Source organism: Diachasma alloeum, unplaced genomic scaffold (assembly GCF_001412515.2).
Source record: "Diachasma alloeum isolate Michigan unplaced genomic scaffold, Dall2.0 Dall_scaffold_00189, whole genome shotgun sequence".
In the NCBI taxonomy this organism is placed as follows: domain Eukaryota; kingdom Metazoa; phylum Arthropoda; class Insecta; order Hymenoptera; family Braconidae; genus Diachasma; species Diachasma alloeum.
The window spans coordinates 1-19,002 of NW_021680355.1; the positions used below are offsets into that span (position 1 = coordinate 1).

Here is a 19,002-nt window from a genome sequence, read left to right on the forward strand (position 1 = left end):
CTTTTTTTTAGTCGTCTTGAGGGACAGTTTCCTGGGATATTGTCCGGAAATTTCAGTATATTTTCACACATAAATTCTAGTTCATAAGGTCGCGTAATACATAATCTTCGAGTGCTTTGAGAATAAAGGATAGATTCGACTTTTTTTTTAATGGCCTTAAGGGACAGTTTTCTGGGATATTGGAGCTCAATTCCAGAGCACGCATTTACAAGAAATGAACGTGGCTCTGCACGTGAAATAATTTCATAGGAAAATATTTCAAGTTTTATATGCAAATACAATCGGTTTTCTATTCAACTTATATCAGGAATTTTATTTGTTATTGGCCGATCATTTTTTTACTTTTTCTGTGAGTCGCTTTTATAAAATTTGTGCAATCAAGCCCGTCGAACCGTCGTCTTAACCGCCAGGGAGCTATTTCCGCGCAGATAAAGTAAACATATTTAGTATTATAATATGGATTATAAACTAAATATACTATTATATATGAATATACAATAATAATACACATTTACTATTGTAATATGCATTATAAAATGAATATACTAGTATACTCATGTAATAGTATATTCATATTCATTTATATACTACCACCAGATGACGTGAATGACTATTACTAGTTCTTTAGAAAAACGATTATTTAAGATGTAATAGAACGAAAGAATAATCGGCCATGGCCGAAACGATAAAAATTCGAAGCAATGCATTTTTACAGAGAATATCTGCATACAATCGACCAAAAATAAATAGGGAATTGAACGAAAATTGAACGAAAATCCAGTTGCATTGTCTAGATGCTAGATAACTCTATCAATGTTCTCATCGATGCTCGCTCTCTTGTCACAATTGTTCTTCTTTCTAATTTCTTCCCCTTGATTCTTAATTCTTCTTCTTCTCCTTCATTCCTTCCTATTCAGCATTCGGAGTCCAATAGTTTGTTAATGTGTTGATCAGTTTCATGACACATGGCTTGACACCAGCGACTCCGCGTTTCCTTTTTTTCCCACCAGCTACAGCTTTTGATCCTGGAGTGTTGATACCTACGAAGGCTCTACAAGTAATAGTTATATATAGTTAACAATAAAATTAATTATTAATAATTGTATAATTAATCCATAAATTTGCACCAAATTGTGAAAGGAAAACAAGTTTTTTCTTTTAAATAAAAATGAAGGAAACAACTGCAGGATATTCGAAGTGAAACCTCGTTCATGAGATGGTTATTGCTAGAGGATGATAATTATTGGGGAATAATATGAAATACAGCACATTCTAGCATATGAAGAATTCCTTGTCAAGTGGGCCACCTAGTTTTTTCATACGTACAAATTTACATGTGACAATTCTCTCTCGGTTTCGTTGTTTTTCGATTTTTTTTCCAGATTTTTGCTTAAAGTATAAAAAATGACTGTTGTTTTTAAGTTCTATCCATTCCAAAGTTATTTTTGGAGGAAGAATATTTTTCAAAATATATAAATACATAAAATACATAAATTACATAAAACTCTGTTTTTTCTCCAGCATTGGGCAAAAAAATGTCATAAAATTTTTTAAATAAAAATACGCATCTTCAAAGGCAACAACCTGGATAACAAGTACATGTTTAAATGCCATTTTTGTCATTCGGGCAATTTTAGTTTCTAAGAAAAAAAATCAAGGGTTCAGAATATAGCATTTATTTCGCTATGACGGCGACGTCATGTGTAATCAATTACTTTATTGAAAATTTCTTTCCATTCTTTTTCGTAAAAAGAATCGGCGATCCCATCATGCCCTTTTCACAGCGGAACAAGTATAATCGGAACAATCTTGACATCAATCGATTGCATAAATCCCATTTTTATTACGTGTATTTTCTGAATTATTTTTTTTCTTCCTCCAAAAATAACTTATGAATGAGTTAAAAAATCGCCCATTTTTTGTACGTGAACTATAACGTCAAATTAAAATCTGGAAAAAAATGGGAACCAAGAGAGAACTGTCGCAAATCAATTTGGAGGCATCAACACGAAAAATATTTTAAAAAATCGATAGAATATCTCAGCATATTCTTTAGAAAATTGGATTTCTATTGAATTTTATATGAGTTTTTTGGTGTTTCCATTGACATATTCGATAGACACATGGCAATATTCTATAGGAAAAATCAACAGAATTCGATTCCTATAGAATTTCTTCGGTTCGAAATTTCTGAGTTTTTTTGTTTGACTTTCTTGAACAAAACGGAATAAAAAACGACAGAAAAAACAGAAAATTTGAGCCAAGGAAATTTCATAGAAAATATCGTAATAGAATATGTTTTAAAGGAAAATAAAATTGTATAGGCTTTTTCTATGTAATATTATTTGTTGAACATGTCAAAAGAAACGGCGAAAATCTTATGGAAAATTCAGTATAATCTAATAGGATTCTGTTAAATTTTTTTATACTTGCAATGCTCTTAGTTTTTCCGATCTATATTTTTTTCGTTTAGCACTGAAGAGGAAATTCGAAAAATTCAAGTCGAATAATTTTTATAAATAGAATGAGTCGTTAAGACATACGAAATTTTATCAATTTCCCTTTTCTTATGGAAAGATTTCTATTCATCATTACCGTTGAGGAGACTGTAGAATTTGTTAATAGAATCTGTGGGGAGGTCATGAACAGAATTGAGAATTTTATGAAGACTCAATGAAAATACCTGGTTTCTTTATGCTCTCTGATGGGAATAAATATAATAAATACTATTGGTTTTTTTCCGTGGAATGAATAACTGACTCAATTAATTTTCAACACAATCATTGTTTAAATGTAGAGGAAAATTTGAGAAAAATAAACAGTTGGATTTTTTGAAAAGATTGATTTTTTTATGGAACCGAATAAAAAAGAAAAATTCTATCGAAAAAGAAATTCAGGAAGATTTTTGATTGAACAATCTGTTTTTGAAATTGACGAATCTCGATGAAATAACAATTGAGTCCTGCCAGGTTCGAGTTCTTGACAAAGTTTATCAACGTATTTTCTTGATGAGAATGAGGGGACTTGTCCCTGAATCTTTTTCTCAATTTGGAGATCATGATACATGCCTTTGCATAAACTCCAATGTTTTTGCGCTCTTCACCGGGTATTTGAGTCCAAAAACATAATAACAGAGGAATGCAATCAATACTGCGGTGACCGCCTTATCACAACGGAAGCAGATGCGTTGTTCAATCAACACGAGACAACTGACATCTTTCGAATACACTGAGTCCCCTTTGATGATAGCCAATGGCGTAGGTATAGACACCATGTTGAGAATGTCATCATCAGATGTAGTTTTCTGGAAAGTCAAAGCTGAGTCATGATTTTTGTTCATCTTTAGTTTTGTTCACCATGCATGACAAAAATTAATAGAAAATCCCAATTAATATGTTCGAATAGTCATAAGGTCTTCTATTCATTTATACAAAAAAAAATAGAACTTCACGATAGGATTGGTATAGAGATCCCTAGAACCCACAGAGAATTTGAATAATAAAATTTACTAGGGAATCACTTAGGCTTTCTATTTAATTTTCATGAGTGTTGGATAGATTAATGGGCTGTCCCTGATAGATTCTCATTTATCATATATTTGCATGAAGCTTATAAATTTGAATTGCTTTCATTTTTCTTGTTAATTTTCATAACAGACATGATTTGATACTCCTTTCTTCATTGGTCTATAGACTTTCTATAAGACTTCTATTGAATTTTCTAAGATTTTTCATTTGATTTTTTTGAACAAAAGAAAATAAAAAAAGACTAAAAAAAAACTTGGAAAGTTCCAGTCGAAAAAATTCTATAGAAAAGTAAAATTCTATTGACTTTTTCTATAGAATATTTCTTATAGAACATGTCAATAGGAGCGGCAAAAAACGAATGGAAAATTCAATAGAAGTCTTATAGAAATTCTATAGAAATTCCTATAGAATTCTTTAAGGTTTTCTATTGAAAATTTTCGTACATATATAATTAAAATTACCTCTACCACTTGAAATATTGCATTCTCTTCATCGAAGTATGTAAGGACTAAAGGGATGAGTGAAAGTGCCTGCGGAAATGACTCGTTGAGAGATTGTACAGCATCTCTGGAATCCTTCAATATTTGACGTATTGTTGTCAATTTTTCGGTCGTCTTTCCCTTAAACTTCTTCATTTGCCCAGTGACGAAGTACTGCATAAAATCATGAATGGTAAAGTACTTTGCCACATTTTCCAGAAATTCATTGTATAGAGATTCCTTTCCCAATAAATGAGAAGCATGGTCCAAGAAATGAACTGTTTCACGGAGGAAGGGCCAGTCATTGAAAAGTTCCCCGATCGGCTGAGATTCACGCATTAAAATTGCCATCCTCTGAGATGGGTATGTTTTCCTCATTACATCCTTAATCTTTTCTTGATTCCGCCCCGTCTGCTTAATGAATTGAGTGATGAGGAATTCCTTCATAACCCTTTGAGTTTCCTCGGTCTCTTCGGGTGGTAACCCCGGTTGGTTGTGAACAGTACCATATTCGTCCAGCAATAATTGTCGGGCTTTCCCCGGGCTAGCTCTTGCTGGTAGTTTCCCCTGCGCTTTCTCTCTCAGCTCCATCACGTAAGAAATTCGATTTATAATTGCATCGACGAGAGTTCCCACTCCATCTCCAATCATTACATTACCTAAACGATCTAGAAAGCTCTGAGGATATTTATGACAAATCGAGCGGACAGCCAGGCGTGCCATCGCAGTTCTGGTGTCTTTCACTTCATCAATCATCCAGTCTGCAATGGAATTGATCATGGATTTTCGATCGATGTACGTAGGACTTTTGTTCTCTTTACAAGCTCGCAGTAGATTTGTGGGAAATTTGCACCAGGGCAAAGGCATAGGTAACTGAGAAGGAAATGAATTCTCGTTGCTCATTTTTCTTTTTTCTGATCTTGACTTCCCTATGTATAAGGAATAAATATATGAAAGAAAGACGTGAAATAAAAGTACATTACAGCACTAGGGCGTTAATTTCGTTTTCGACGAATGTGAGCTTTATAAGACACATTCATGGAAACCGAAGTTTACGCCTGCATGATCTATAATATTTCATGTCACTCCGTCAATAAGCCGAGTCTGAAACAATCGTAATGTGTATCATGATAAATTTTATGTGCACAAGCAAAGTTGTTGGTCATTTTTTTCGACGATTAAAGGGCTTGAAAGACTATTCTTCAACATTTTCAGATTCTCCGGCTGTCCATTTTTGTAAATATGATTTCTTTACTTTTCACGTTTTTTTAACTATGACATTTTTTAAAATAACCAGGCATTTTTCTCAATTCCTAAACCCTATCAATAGGAACTCCTATGAACAAATTATAAGGAAAAAACAAAAATATTCGAGTTGTCACATTGATTTAAAAAAAAGTACTTTCGCTTCTATCAATTGAATTGGAGTCGTTTTTTTGTATTTTTGCGAAATTTTCTGAATTATGGTCGAAAAAGCTTTCACAAAATGAATTCAGTACTTAGCTTATTTTGGGTAGTACCTCCAACACTTATTGTGATTATAAAAATTACTGATATTGTTCTGACCATCAATCGTGACATAATTTGCGAAATTGGAAATTTTTGAAAATTATCCATTACAGATGATTAGCATTGAAAAAAATCACAAAAAATATAAAACGAACTGAAGTTTTTGAGTAAAAAAATTCAACAATGAACAATATGTAACATGGCAAATTTCTGGGGGGACAAAAATCACCAGTTATCTCGCCCTTCTCCCTCTGGCGTAATTAAAACGTAAGAAAACTCCATAATGTGGGCGTCCCCGCAGAATGAAAATAAAATTATACTCCCGATGAAATACAAGTAAATTTGATTTGTGAAACATTTTCAAATACTGAATGATCGAGCAAATGAACGAAGTAATGTCGAATTGATTTCTATTATCGATTAAATACTATTCATTTTCTCCTAATATCTGAGAAAGAGTGTTCTTCACACGATTCCTCAGACAAATTTTATTATACAATGAAAAACAATGGGAGTACATCCAGTAAAAATTATACAATAAAGATAAAACAATTTTTGTAAATTAACCCGTATTGAATTATTATCAATTTACAATGGCATTATGTAGTTTGACATAACGTTTCGTACCGAGGGTGTAGACATACAGACTTTGATAACTCTGTAGATTGTCAATTCGTATACATACGTGGTTCATGGTTTCATTAATTTCATAGGCTCTGATTTGAGGAAGGAACTCGGTTGCCAATGAATTAGCCACCACATAAACCGTTCCATCAGTAGACACTAATATTAAAATGATCTGGCCCATTTTCACGTTTAATTGATAATGATCTTGGCTTAGAACGACAACATTTCCATTTCGATATTCTGTACCCTTGATATTTACAGACGGACATTCCTGAATATCTCCGATGATATTGAGTGAAGCGATAGCATCTCTTAAGGAAGCAGAATAAGAGTGGCAAAGGAACGGGAATGAATTAGTAATTATTAAGTCGTTCTTCATCTCGGAGTCGTTACGAATTGAGCTTTGGTAAAGTTCATGTTTATCACTTAAGGTCCAAGTGACATTGATGAAGTTTCTAGTTTTTCTCGCGACATCTTTGAAAAAAGGATGTTTTGATTCAAAACGCATTGTCCATACTAGAATGAGCGGGCCAAATATGAGCATTAGATCTGCGTAATGTGTCAAATAATGATGTTTAGGTCGTAATTTTATATGAGGGAATAATCGTGTTCTCCCAACCAAATATTTATGAATTATTTCTCTCAAATATGGAATGTAACTTTTGTTCACCTGAGGGGAACAAACGATGTCAACGAGTTCCGACAGCAATAAAAATGTCTGCCACACAGGATCTTGTGGCTCCTTGATTTTATCAATGATAACGAGTGGCAACAAACGGATGAATGTCCATATTTGACACGCCTTTCCAGGAATTTTATCACTCGAAGGATCAACTTTTACAGGTTTATCTCTTCTGTCGTTACTACTATATGAGAAGTTCTCGATCCTACCATTCAGTTCTTCCCAACTGAACCATTTTTTCTTTTTTAAATATTTTAAAAATAGCATGATATCGTACTTGGCAAAACCTTCAAAAATGTCATGCCCCAAGCAGGGAGGGAGACCTGGTGCACAGACATGAAAGCTCATCAAGTCATTGAATAGACACTTGGAGATAACGCCTAATTCATTCCCTCCACTCTCTTCAGTTTTACGAACGCATTCATCATACGATTCCATTGTGCGAAAGTCATGGGACAGTTGTTTATATACCTTGTAGGTATGTTTTTTACTGTCACCGATACATCCATTACAATCGTCAGTACATTCATTGATTTCGTTTTTTTGTACAGCACAGTAGCGACAAATATAATTTCCGGAACCGAAGTTACAAATAAACCCGCCAAGTGAATGGCTTCCGAGATTATCCCCCGCTATGTAGACTAAACCAGCTTTTTCGAATACGCCTTTCTCTATTTCCACCCCAGTTCTTTCTAGAATATTCAAATCATGGACAATACTACCGAATACTTTTTCTTGCTCGAACCAATCTTCTTTACACAAGGCCACCAGTTGAATATTAGACATACGACTCCTGGTATGAGAAGGCAAATCACCAAATTGAATGTAAACGGCAAGGATTTTGAATTTATTTCTCGCACTTCCCAATGGATTCACAACTGATACACCGTCTTGATACAATATAATTTTTTTGGCATCTGGATTTTGCTTAAAGAATTTATTGTTTTTAAACGCGGTACCGTCTGGGAAATCGGTCAGAATATCTGAATCGTGGTCAAGTGTAACACTATTCTTCATTGAATTCCTGAAAGATTTATTATGAAAAAAACATTTGAAAGTCTCCTGTATTGGAACGTAATGGAAGAAAGTTTGGTTCCCATCTTTATTATTTATTAGTATTTGTTGTGGCTCTACGTAAAATTCATTATTTTTGTAATATTTTTTCCGTTTGTAATCACTACTTAATTTTGAACATGACGAAACGAAAGGATTATTAATTGTGACGTCGTCGAGAATTGCCTCTATTTGTTCCTCTGGAAGCCCTGTTTTTGTTAATTCAGATTTAATTCTTGTGTTCAAAATGCTTTGATTCTGCTGAACCATAATTTGAAGTTCAGAAACGATAAATTGAATCGTGGAAATTGGTATTGTGTGATCAGTTTCTAATCGTAGCAAAAAATTTGCATAATTATGTAAAAAAATATCTGAATCTTCATTGGTTCGTCGCGATTGATCTTCTAGGTTTAGAGTTATTTCATGAGTTTCAGAATTACTAATTCCATGATTTTTTTGTGTCAGTTCTGAAGATCCGTAATAGGTTATCGGATGCTCACTGTCATTAATCGCAAGATCCATTTTATCATCGTTTGTACACCTACTCGGACCAGGTAAATCGGAAATAACGGTTGATCGACCAGAAGCTACACGATGGCATTTGGATAAATGCGAAGAAAACGTTGAGACATTATGGAATTCAGTGGTAGTAGAAGTACATGAAGTTATGGGACATTTTATTTTGATACCATCGGTAATGTGGTCTTTTAAGTGGCGAATGAACGCGGTATAATTATAAAACCCTTGGCTACACGTTTTTACTTGACAACTATGACAAGCATCCGAATTACGAGTGTTCTGCTCCTTATTATTGGGCTCTCCTCGGTCACCAGTCTTGGTAAATTTATGGTGTCTGCGCAGATGCATCCGCAGAGCTGCTTCAGAAACCAATGAGTACTGGCAGTTATTCCAACCGCAATAGAAATGATTATTCAAACTATGGTGTTGTCTATGGGAAAGGTATTGGGACAATTGTTCCGTGCGATATTTACAGAATCGGCACTGAAACATTGTATTTTTACTTTGCTAATGACTTTTTCGTTCGAATTGATAGGCTAAAATGTTTCGGGCAGTTTTTAAAGTGATAGATCTTTTTATAATTTGGAAGGGAGGCATCAGCCAACCGCAATTTTAAGAACCCATTGATTACTTACTCCCTGAATAGTCAGAGCATACACAACCGTTGAATTTAGAACCTTATAATTAGTAAAAAAATTATGAAAGATTTTAGCAGTGGTTCTGGGTGATTTACGATTCTCGAAGTCGTTCTCTCCGTTTGTCGATATTCTTGCTGTTGTAATGAAAGATAATTTTAATTGCAAAATTACCCTTCCTTGCAAAATGTTCGTCTATTGTTTTCGGAAGACAGTTATGAAATGTTTTCCAAACAATCAGTGAAATTATAATGAATTTACTAGTTCGAATTACCTGGCTGAAAGACTTCGGTTTTGTGAAAGTCAACTTCCCAGTGTTCCAAATTTCCTATGATCCTTCCTATTTTTTGCTATACACCTTTCTTTTCCTTGAGTCACCTCCTTTCAATTTCGTTTTTTTTATTCGTCTGCAATATATTGATGAACGAGGAATTAATTGTTCTATTTTGTTTCTCTAGTGTTTGTTTGTCTTCTTCCACGTATAGACTATTCAAGGGTACTATCAAATTTATAATTCGCGTATTATCTGATTGAGATTTCTTATACTGTAAAAATTGATTAGCTAGCTATGATTAAAAATGAATAATTTGGGCAAAAAAAAGAGTTTATCGTCAATTTAGCACGAAAAGTTTTACTATCGTGAAAACAATCCCAGGCTTCCATCTTTCAGCTATAAAAAAATCAGTTCTCTGTCAAATGTTTGAAAAAAACATATAGAATAACAATTACTTATTCAATTGCGTTTTTCTTTCCCGTCTTTTACATTAAATAGTTTCATAGTAACCTCCTCTTGAAAATTTGAAAAACTCTGAGGCGGGTAAGTATGAGATTTACTAAAAAACTACTATAAGTTATAAAAATTCATGGTTGGAAATTCAAAGGATAGGAGTTCCAGATATTTTTTCATTGACTAGAAATAAAAATTTTTGTAATAAAAGTTTCTGTAAAAAGTTTGCATCAGACGAATATTTCCCCGATAAAAATTCATTTAAATATAGCGGAAATTTTATTATCCTTGAATCGAATTTTATTCACATCGAAACTTTTAGGGGATATTCAATTCAATTGCAAATTACATTTTTTTATGAGAATTTTTTAAAATGATTTTCATGGGAGATTTTTTTATAGAACTTCAGGCTTTTCTAAAAAAATTGCATCCATTAAAAAATATTGAACACGAACAACAAAAATTTCATAAATTCCTCGAATTGATAGAATTTTCATATAGCCAAAAATCCCAGCACATATTGAACTAAATTTCTTATGAGAATTTTTTTCCTAATTCCGGTAAAAGAATCATCTATTGAGATTTTTTTCAGTTTGACCGGAAATCTATCTATCGAAAAAATAGCTCATGAATTATTCCTACATATTTTTTAAAAAGAAAATATAATTCGATAATTCATGCACTTCCAAGGGTTTTCAGCATGGATTAGAAATTTCGAGGGAAATTCTTTAGTGACCACCAAACAAATAACTAATATTCAATTAAATTTGCAATTTTTTGAAATGTTGATTATTTTTATCAACAAATTGTTTATTACAAATTTCGGTTAATTTGATTGAAAGCATTTCATATTTTTTGAAGACAAAAAAATCATTTGAAAAGTTACCTGGCCGACACTTGTCCTAATTGCAATCGAACTCTCTCATTAATTGTTTGCGTTCTCGTCCTTTTGCTCCTTCTGTAGGCTTCTGGAATATATCGAAAAATGATGGAAAAATTGTCGTATTTCTTTAACTTCCATTACTCTTCATCGCTTTCGTTTTACAATAAAATAGAATTTAGAAAAATTCCATAGCGGAAGATCCTCAGATTTTACGGTAATTTGCTGAATATTCTTCAGGTATATTCTATTCATCTTGATTATCACTCTCTTAAATTTTCTAGTCATTTGGCAAATGATTCTTATTATTCTCATCGTTATTATTATTTTATAATACCTCTAAATGCTGAAATCGCCAACCTGACAACTCCTTTAACCAAAGTCCTTAAGAAAATGATTGAAAATGATTTCATTCACTTTACACGAGTCAATTTTTAGATCGTACAATTAGTTAAATACACTTGGAATAAATTAAATCTTTTCCACTTACCTTTCAAATGATTAATCTGGGATACAGATTTTGGCAGCTCTCAAAATGGCAGAATCATGAATGTGAAAAAACATATGAACGGCAGAATATGAAAAAACATTTGAACATTCACATGGAATATTAGCAGTGCTGTCACCTTTACAATTGTTCAGACACTTGTGGGGAAATTTAAAATTTATGAAATGATGACAGTTGTGGGATGAATTGTTTTTTCAATTTCCATTAAGACAAATTATAGCACATATATTAGACATTTCGATTTTTGTCAATTGGTCTATACTGCTGATTTTTTAATCTGATGCAATCTTTTTCACCAATTTTTTGATTACCGATATCTGACTTTAGCGTATTTGAGTAAAAAAAATTAAGATAAATCTTATGCGTTCCATAATGCGCAGAAAATTAATTCTTGAGCGGTAACTCAGGTTTTTTTTGTGCCGGAGAATTAACATTTAATTAATGTTCCATTTCTCTCCATAGAATGAGTATTTAATTAACTTCCTAATGACGAAATTACTTTTGGTTTTGATTTCCGTTTTGTTTGCATCGGTTTTTCCAATTGGAAAAACGTTTAAACGTCGTAAAATCCAATTCATTGATCAATTTTTTTCTCCGGATGTTTTTCAAAAATTGTTTTTTCTATTTTTGTTATTTGAATGGAAATAACAATCATTTATTCAATTATGACAAAAAAATAAGTGGAAGGATAAAATATTTCAATTAGTCAACGAAAATAGAATTTTATTTCGACCAATTCACAAGAAAAAGATTATAATCGAAGAGTAAATTGGTTTTTATTCATGCAACAACCATTGAATCAAGAAAAATATTATTTTCAATGCGTAAGTTATGTGGGCATGCATACATGTATTTATATCCTGAATGGCTCCTGCGGACCGCAGACTCATCTTTACTCCACTGCAGATATAATTTCTCTATCGACCAGACAACACAATGCTAATCCGTCTTTCAAATTTTCAAACTGCAAACGGGAAAAATTACGTTTGCGTCATGTTAAGAATTATTGTTTGATTTGCAGAACTTTCGGTCTTAAAGATTTATGGGCCTGTGGGTGATAAGATAGCGGCTATTTATTTTTGCAAACTTCTCGGTATTCGGAATTGACATGTGAGATAAATTTGCAGGGACTGGAATATTTTAATCCTTCGTCAATATTATGATAGGAGTTTTTGTGCAGATAATTAACAGTTTAATGACTAAATGTCATTGAATCGGCCGATTTTCCATATGTTTTTGATTTCCACAGGGTCAACCAAAAAAAAAAAACGAAAATTAAGTTAAGAATTACGTTCTTAAATTGAGACTTCTGAAAGTCTTAACTTAAGATTGTCTACGATAAAAATTCGAAAAAAAGTTAAACAACAAAAACCTTAAGCGGAAGAGGAAGAGATAATTAAATCAATGACACTGAATTCAAAATCATGTCTTTCACCCACGAAATTTATTACTGAATTTCGAAAAAGATTGAAGATGACATGGGGAATTGTAGAATGATAATTAAATCAGAATAAATATCGACGGAAGTTGGACACTAAAGTGGTGCTTTTGGATTTGACTTGTTAGATTTCCTCCTAACTTCTTACTATCACCTATGTGCATTTCCGGATCTGTCACATATGCCTTCGTTCACGGATTCACTCACGCAGTCATATCTGAAGTGACTCATCTCAAATTGTATTTGAGGAAGAATATGTTATAGATTGGGCAGAACATTTCATTTTTCGATATTTCCTTCGATGCTTTTCAATTTTCCAACTGAATTCCAAGAAGAATAATTGAGGAATTCCATAGACAATGAGCTTTATCTAAATTAAATCTGGCAAAGCATTCAAATATTATGTAAAATATATAGAAGATCACATCCAAAAAACATTAAAAAAAAAAAATTCTATTGTTTTCTCAATTTCCATTAAGACAAATTATAGAAGATGCATTAAACTTTTCGATTTTTGTCAATTGGTCCATACTGTTGATTTTTAAATTGAACGCAATCTTTTTCACCAATTTTTTAAACGAAATTATGAACTTTGACGGAAAATCTAGATTTTTCAATTGAGTTTTTTCGTTTGTTTAATATCGAAAAGTCAGAATTATTAAAAAAATGTGTTGAATACTGATGACACATTGTTAAACTGTGAAAAAGGTTGAAGAATAAATTGTTTAAGCGATTTGATTCTAACTTAGACAAATTTACAATAAATAAATCGATGGATTACATAAAGAACATGTAAAGTGGTTCTATCACGTTTCGATCAATTCAATAGAGAATTCCAGTGGAATAATTCCTTTGATTGAATTCCATCGAACCTAGGAGAATTGTAAAATCGTTGAGCAAAATCGCCCCATTCGGGATGATTGAGCTGGTGCTCCACCAGGGGTTGGAGGTTCAACCTATGTTTGTTTCAGTTGGTTTCAGTTCAATCCTTGAGGGAATATGTTGGTTTCAGTCCTGGGGTAGCTGATAAACCACTGGATATACAGCTTCTCCGCGATCTTCATGGTTTCCTTGGCACTGATCCGAAGTTTTCTGGACTCTTATTTTTCCACTTCAACGGTGTCCAGGGGAACTGGACGCTAGTTGCCCTTGGGTTTTGTCGTGGTTTTCTCGACTGTGGCGTCAGGATTCTTCAGGCAAATGTCAAGGAACACCTGGCAGGGGATCTTCTCGAATATGTTTATGTTGTCGTGATTATCGCTGACCTTGATTTTCCAAGGCTCGGATTTGAAACGCTCGATATCAAGGAATCTTTCCACTACCAAACCAAAATTGGGGAACTGGCAACTCCCGTAGCTTATCAACATTTCGGCTAAGGTTCGCGGGAAAACTCTTTGGAGTCGCAGAATCTAGAAACGTGTGAAGGCTGCGCCTATTCGCAAGTCCAGCTCTGAACCAACGTCCACTGCATCGCTCACCTGTTGGTCTGGCTCTCCCAGGGTGTGGATAGCTCGATTTATCGAAGTCGCTGTTATCNAAAAACATGAAAACATCGCATACGTATTCGATCATATGTATAAATTCATCATAAAACGCAGATAAATTATGAAAATTGCGGATCTAATGTTCTGAGTCATCAAATAAATTTCTGTTTTTCGAGTCATGAAATCATTGTCATAAAGATATAATTTTCATTTTCAAATATTTGAATAACATGCATACCGCAAGCTTGATAAGTTAAATTTTCAAATTTACAATTCAAGCTTCGAAATGATTAATTCCGAGACGATTTCATAATTTCATCGGAATGAACCTCAAGATCCACTTGTCGATCTAAAATCCTATGCATTGATAACAGCTTCAGTGAAAGCACACTTTTCAAGCACATTCTTGTATTACAAAATTACGAAGAGTGAAAAATTTTAATAGCATTGGGAGGTGGGGGTGAAAGAGTGAGACAGACAGTGCAGTTGAATTAGGGAATTGACGAAATGAATCGGTTGAGTTTATTCTTCTAGAAAATGTAGAAATGCTACTCCAATTCTTGATTTCAAATTCTATTGGTGTCTCTTAAATGAAGCAATTTTGTTTTTTCTATAGAAATTTCTTTGTCATCAAAGTATTTTCGCTGGTTTTAAATTATAGGAGAATTTTTGAACACCAAACTGGTAAAAACATTCACGGCTTTCTGTTGAAAATGTCTTATGATTTTACAGGACTGAAATTACTTAAAAATCAACAGTCCTATTTAATCTCTACAAGTCCCAATCAGAAGAAAAATTGGAACGCTATTCAAAATTCTCAATTGAATCAGTTCAATTAATTCTCAAAAAATTCTCAAGTCTCAAAAATTCAACTTTCTCATCTTTCTCAAAGGGGGGCACCCCTTTCCCCCTCAAAAACTCAATGATCATGATGGAAAAACTCTAGACAGCCAACCCCTAATTTGGTAAAAATCCTAATCAGAACCCTCTTCAATTGTCGGCGGTAGCATGGCAAGATGCTATTGACTGAGCATACCCCTTGACAGAGCATACTCAGCGAGTGCACGTTGTGCTCTTATTCTTTCAACAGTTCCCCGGATATCAACAGTACCAGAGTCTTCAAGCCTGGAAATACAAATATCAAGTGCGCAGAATGTGCCCGTCCTACCGATACCAGCACTGCAGGGAAAAACAATGGGTGGTCCCCTGGGATGTCCAGCCCATGTATCACTTCTGCTAGCCAAGAGTTTATTCTGCTGTTGTCTGACCAGTGTGAGAAACTGTAGGAGAGCCCGGGCTGACTGGGGTACACCGTAATTGGGCCACGCTGTGTACAACATGTGACGGACTTTCCTGGACTTTTCAGTCTTGATGTTAGTGAGGAGGAGCATGGATATCGTATAGTTCGGGTTTGTGTCCACCTCGAGGGTCGCACTGTGAAGCCACCAGCTGATACCTAATCCCCAGGCTCCAGTACTGCACGCACTTGGTCCTGCTCCTCTCGACGACTCTAGTCGTCATAACGACGACGAGGGTCTGCTATTCCCACACCATTCGCCAAAAATCGCCGCAGGGCTTCGGCAGCGGTCCCTGGGTACTGATAGACGCATTTTTTTTCTGCGTGTAACCGTCTACGAAATTCGCGTTAATGTAGTCGGTGGCTGGACCACCGTCATCCTGCGACAGGCAGACCCTGGAGTGATCGTAATACAGGACATCTGTGCAACGATTCTTCGGCTGATTTGGCCGGAGTTTTGCATTATTGAAGGCCACGTCCGGCAGCCGCTGACGGATCTCCGTGTACTTTTGTCTTTAGTTTATCGGATACGGGAATCGTTGGAGTCGTTGGGGTGCCGTTCGCGTTCTGGTGATTCGGTGATTTCCATGTCGGGGAGAGGGGACTACCCACGCGCGGGGTAACCTCGCACAATTCACCACCACCGCGATTCGTCATGGATTTGAGACAGTGTAACAGCCAGACTCCATGCTGTATCTCCAAACTCCTACCTAATCGTTTGGGCAATGATTCACGTGGTATATGCAGTGTCAACTGTGGTATTGACACTATGTAAAAAATCGATCCCTTAATTTCTCCCTAATAAAGAGTCTTCGTCATTCAGTATCTTGAATGGTGCTTTGAACCACAGTGGAGCAGTAACAATGAGAACTTTCTTCAGTTTCGCGGGATAGCCACCCTTCAGCAGGGTGGGAATTTTCTGTGACAGATCGTAATCTAAATCCTGATATTTGCTGTCAGCCATGTGATTGATGAATACTAGTCCATGACGCTGGGTCCCAGCGCTCGCCAGCGCTGCATCAAGCTGATAGATAACACCCTGCAGAGTAGTTTGATGCGTTGTGTACTGTGGCAGATGCAAGTGGACGGTAAAATACAACAATTGCCATACCTGTACCGTCTCTCGACGACAAAACGGTGAATTTCCCAATCTTCAATTCACTGAGAAGTGGCTGCTGGGTAGATTGAAGTGCTAATGCCCGAGATACCTCAAATTTTCTTGTTGCTAGAAACTTGACTGCTGTAGTTTTTTCTATTATTCTAATAGAAAGTTCCCTTTTAATCTTTTGTAATCTGGGCTGGGTCTAATGGATTAATTAGTGTTTCATTGCAAATATTTTCAGAAAAATCATCTCTTCATTCTCGTCCACTCAAATTAAAAAATCTCTGAATTTAAGCAGTAATAACTCCTGAAATTAATTGCATGAAGTGCAGGGGCTCTGGAATTTCACCGGTCCCTCCCCTCAAAAGTTATAAACTCGTCTTTCCAGAAGAGAATTAGACCCATTTCGTCCCGTCGTTCACTGCAAAATCAATACCAATTCCTACGTTTGAAAATTTTACTTTTTCAACAAGTGTCTCATATTTTCAACAAGTGCCTTATTCTGCTTTCTAATCATGTTATCAGCCCTCTCGGTCTTATCAGCGACATTATCAATTAATCTATTTTTCGAGTCAATCTCCTCGGTGAGACAGATTCTAATTCTTTGAAAAATTTTGAACGTTTTCTCAGGATTCAATATCTGTTGCACTATTTACGGTTCACGAAAACTGTCAAGTAACCATACCCTCAAAGTCAATTAACTTATAATTAACTAACTATTAACTAACTATTATCATTAACTCATGAAAGTGAATAAGAACATTGAAGGAGAGTGGATCCAGAGGATGGCGTCCATAGGAAGAGGGAAACTTAGGGATGCATGTAGAAGTTGGCTGGAAGGAAATGGATTACATTAGGAAATTAGTCCAAAAATGTTCAAAATCTTAATAATAGCCTTAAAATTTTTGATCCTCAAACAATTTTTTTTTTCAATTTTTCAAAAAATGTATAGAATAACAACTGCGAGCTTTTTTTGAAATTCGAATCCTGAACGAAATACTATTTTGATTTGATTTTTTTTTTCAATATTTTGAAATTAAATTATTGTTTCTTTTTCTATGTAAATTTTTTTTTTTTTAATTTGCCACTCTTTTTCACCCACCTTGCTGGATTGCCATGAACACCATCCCACCGTCGGGACCCCTTGGTCCTGGTTCACCCCTGGGTCCTGGCACACCCATTAGTCCTTGTCCCTCCGCCCCTCTTTCTCCTCGTGGGCCTATTCGTCCTCGTGGGCCCATTTGTCCTTGCGGGCCCATTTGTCCTCGTGGACCCCTTTGTCCTCGTTGGCCCCTTGGTCCTGATGGGCCCCTTGGTCCAGGTAGACCCATTTCTCCTGGGACGCCCCTCAGTCCAGCTACACCCATTCCTCCTGGGAAGCCCCGTGGTCCTGGCTTTCCAACCCTTCCTCTCATGCCCCTTTGTCCTCGAGGCCCCTGGTCTCCTTTATCCCCACGAGGGCCCTGATGAGGCCTCAGGATCATCCTCACTGGTTCTCTATTTTTTTGTGCAACCTGCCTTATTCTTTGCTCTCCTCCCTCCTGCTCTCTTCCTTCTCGCTCACCACCCTGCTGCTGATCCTCTTGCTCTCCTCTCTCCTGCTCCCTTCTTTCCCGCTCACCACTCTCCTGTTGCTCCGCTTGGTTTTTTCCCTCCTCTCGTATTTCTGCCTCTGCCATTTCTCTCTGCTCATTCACTTCAGCCTGCGCGTCAATCTCCTTTCTGTTCATTTTTCTTTTATTAAACGATCTGAGAAGAATATCACGTGGGTTTTAATGCTCTGTTTCCCGCCCTTGTTACATAGTACAAAGCTTAGTAAGAAATATGAATTATATAATTACTTACCTTTGATAATATCCTGATCATATGATACGATGAGAAAAAACGCTTTGAAAAACAAGCGAAGATCAACAAGAGAGAATGATTAAGCACTAGATATGACCAGATTTTTGTGCCTGTGTATGTGTCTGTGTCTGTCAACCCAAACTTCCTTAGTCACCCGGAACCAACTTCATGATATTTACAATGTGGTCAGAGTTTCCTCTGCCATTTTGAATCTTCAAATGTCGGGTTCCACAATCCTCATGGTCTATCTTTAACTTTTAATAGTCAAAAATCCATTAAACCAATATTTATAGATCATTTTTCCCGTATTCTACGATTTTTTTTCACACTTTTGGTTAAGAGGAAAAAAACTCTTTCAGAAATATCCGTGCCGCGGTCCTGAACATTCGAGAACAAATTGATTATAATTTTTCGGTTATCCCTCAATTCTCGAAGAAGGATAGAGCCGAAATTTATCGTCACTCATTGAGTTCTCCCTGAAATTGTCAATTGTCAATGAAGAACTCCGTTAAAACTTCAGCGATGTTGTTTTAGTACATCAAAGTCGTTTTAGAAAATTAGATGTGTGAAAAATTCTATTGGAGGTGAAAATAACGCTGGAACTTCATATATCACAGAAAATTCTGCAAAACGCCATAATTACAAACACCATCAAGGCGAAAATTCCTCCATTCATTTGAAATATTTCGT

General features: G+C 35.3%; 2 protein-coding genes and 1 pseudogene across 2 annotated transcripts; all 3 read right to left on the reverse strand.

Moving 5' to 3' along the window:
- Positions 1-27: 27 nt before the first annotated feature.
- Positions 28-4,509, reverse strand: LOC107048382. Its single transcript, XM_015271529.1, has 3 exons — positions 3,989-4,509; positions 3,069-3,304; positions 28-1,051 (listed from the first exon to the last, which is right to left on the reverse strand). The coding sequence occupies exons 1-3, from the start codon at positions 4,451-4,453 to the stop codon at positions 910-912; spliced, it is 843 nt and encodes a 280-aa protein (XP_015127015.1). The 5' UTR covers positions 4,454-4,509; the 3' UTR covers positions 28-909.
- Positions 4,510-6,039: 1,530 nt separating this feature from the next.
- On the reverse strand, positions 6,040-7,567 carry LOC114841705. The gene has a single exon (XM_029126792.1). The coding sequence runs from the start codon at positions 7,260-7,262 to the stop codon at positions 6,099-6,101; it is 1,164 nt and encodes a 387-aa protein (XP_028982625.1). The 5' UTR covers positions 7,263-7,567; the 3' UTR covers positions 6,040-6,098.
- Positions 7,568-13,723: 6,156 nt separating this feature from the next.
- Positions 13,724-18,197, reverse strand: LOC107048380 (annotated as a pseudogene).
- Between the last annotated feature and the right edge of the window lie 805 nt (positions 18,198-19,002).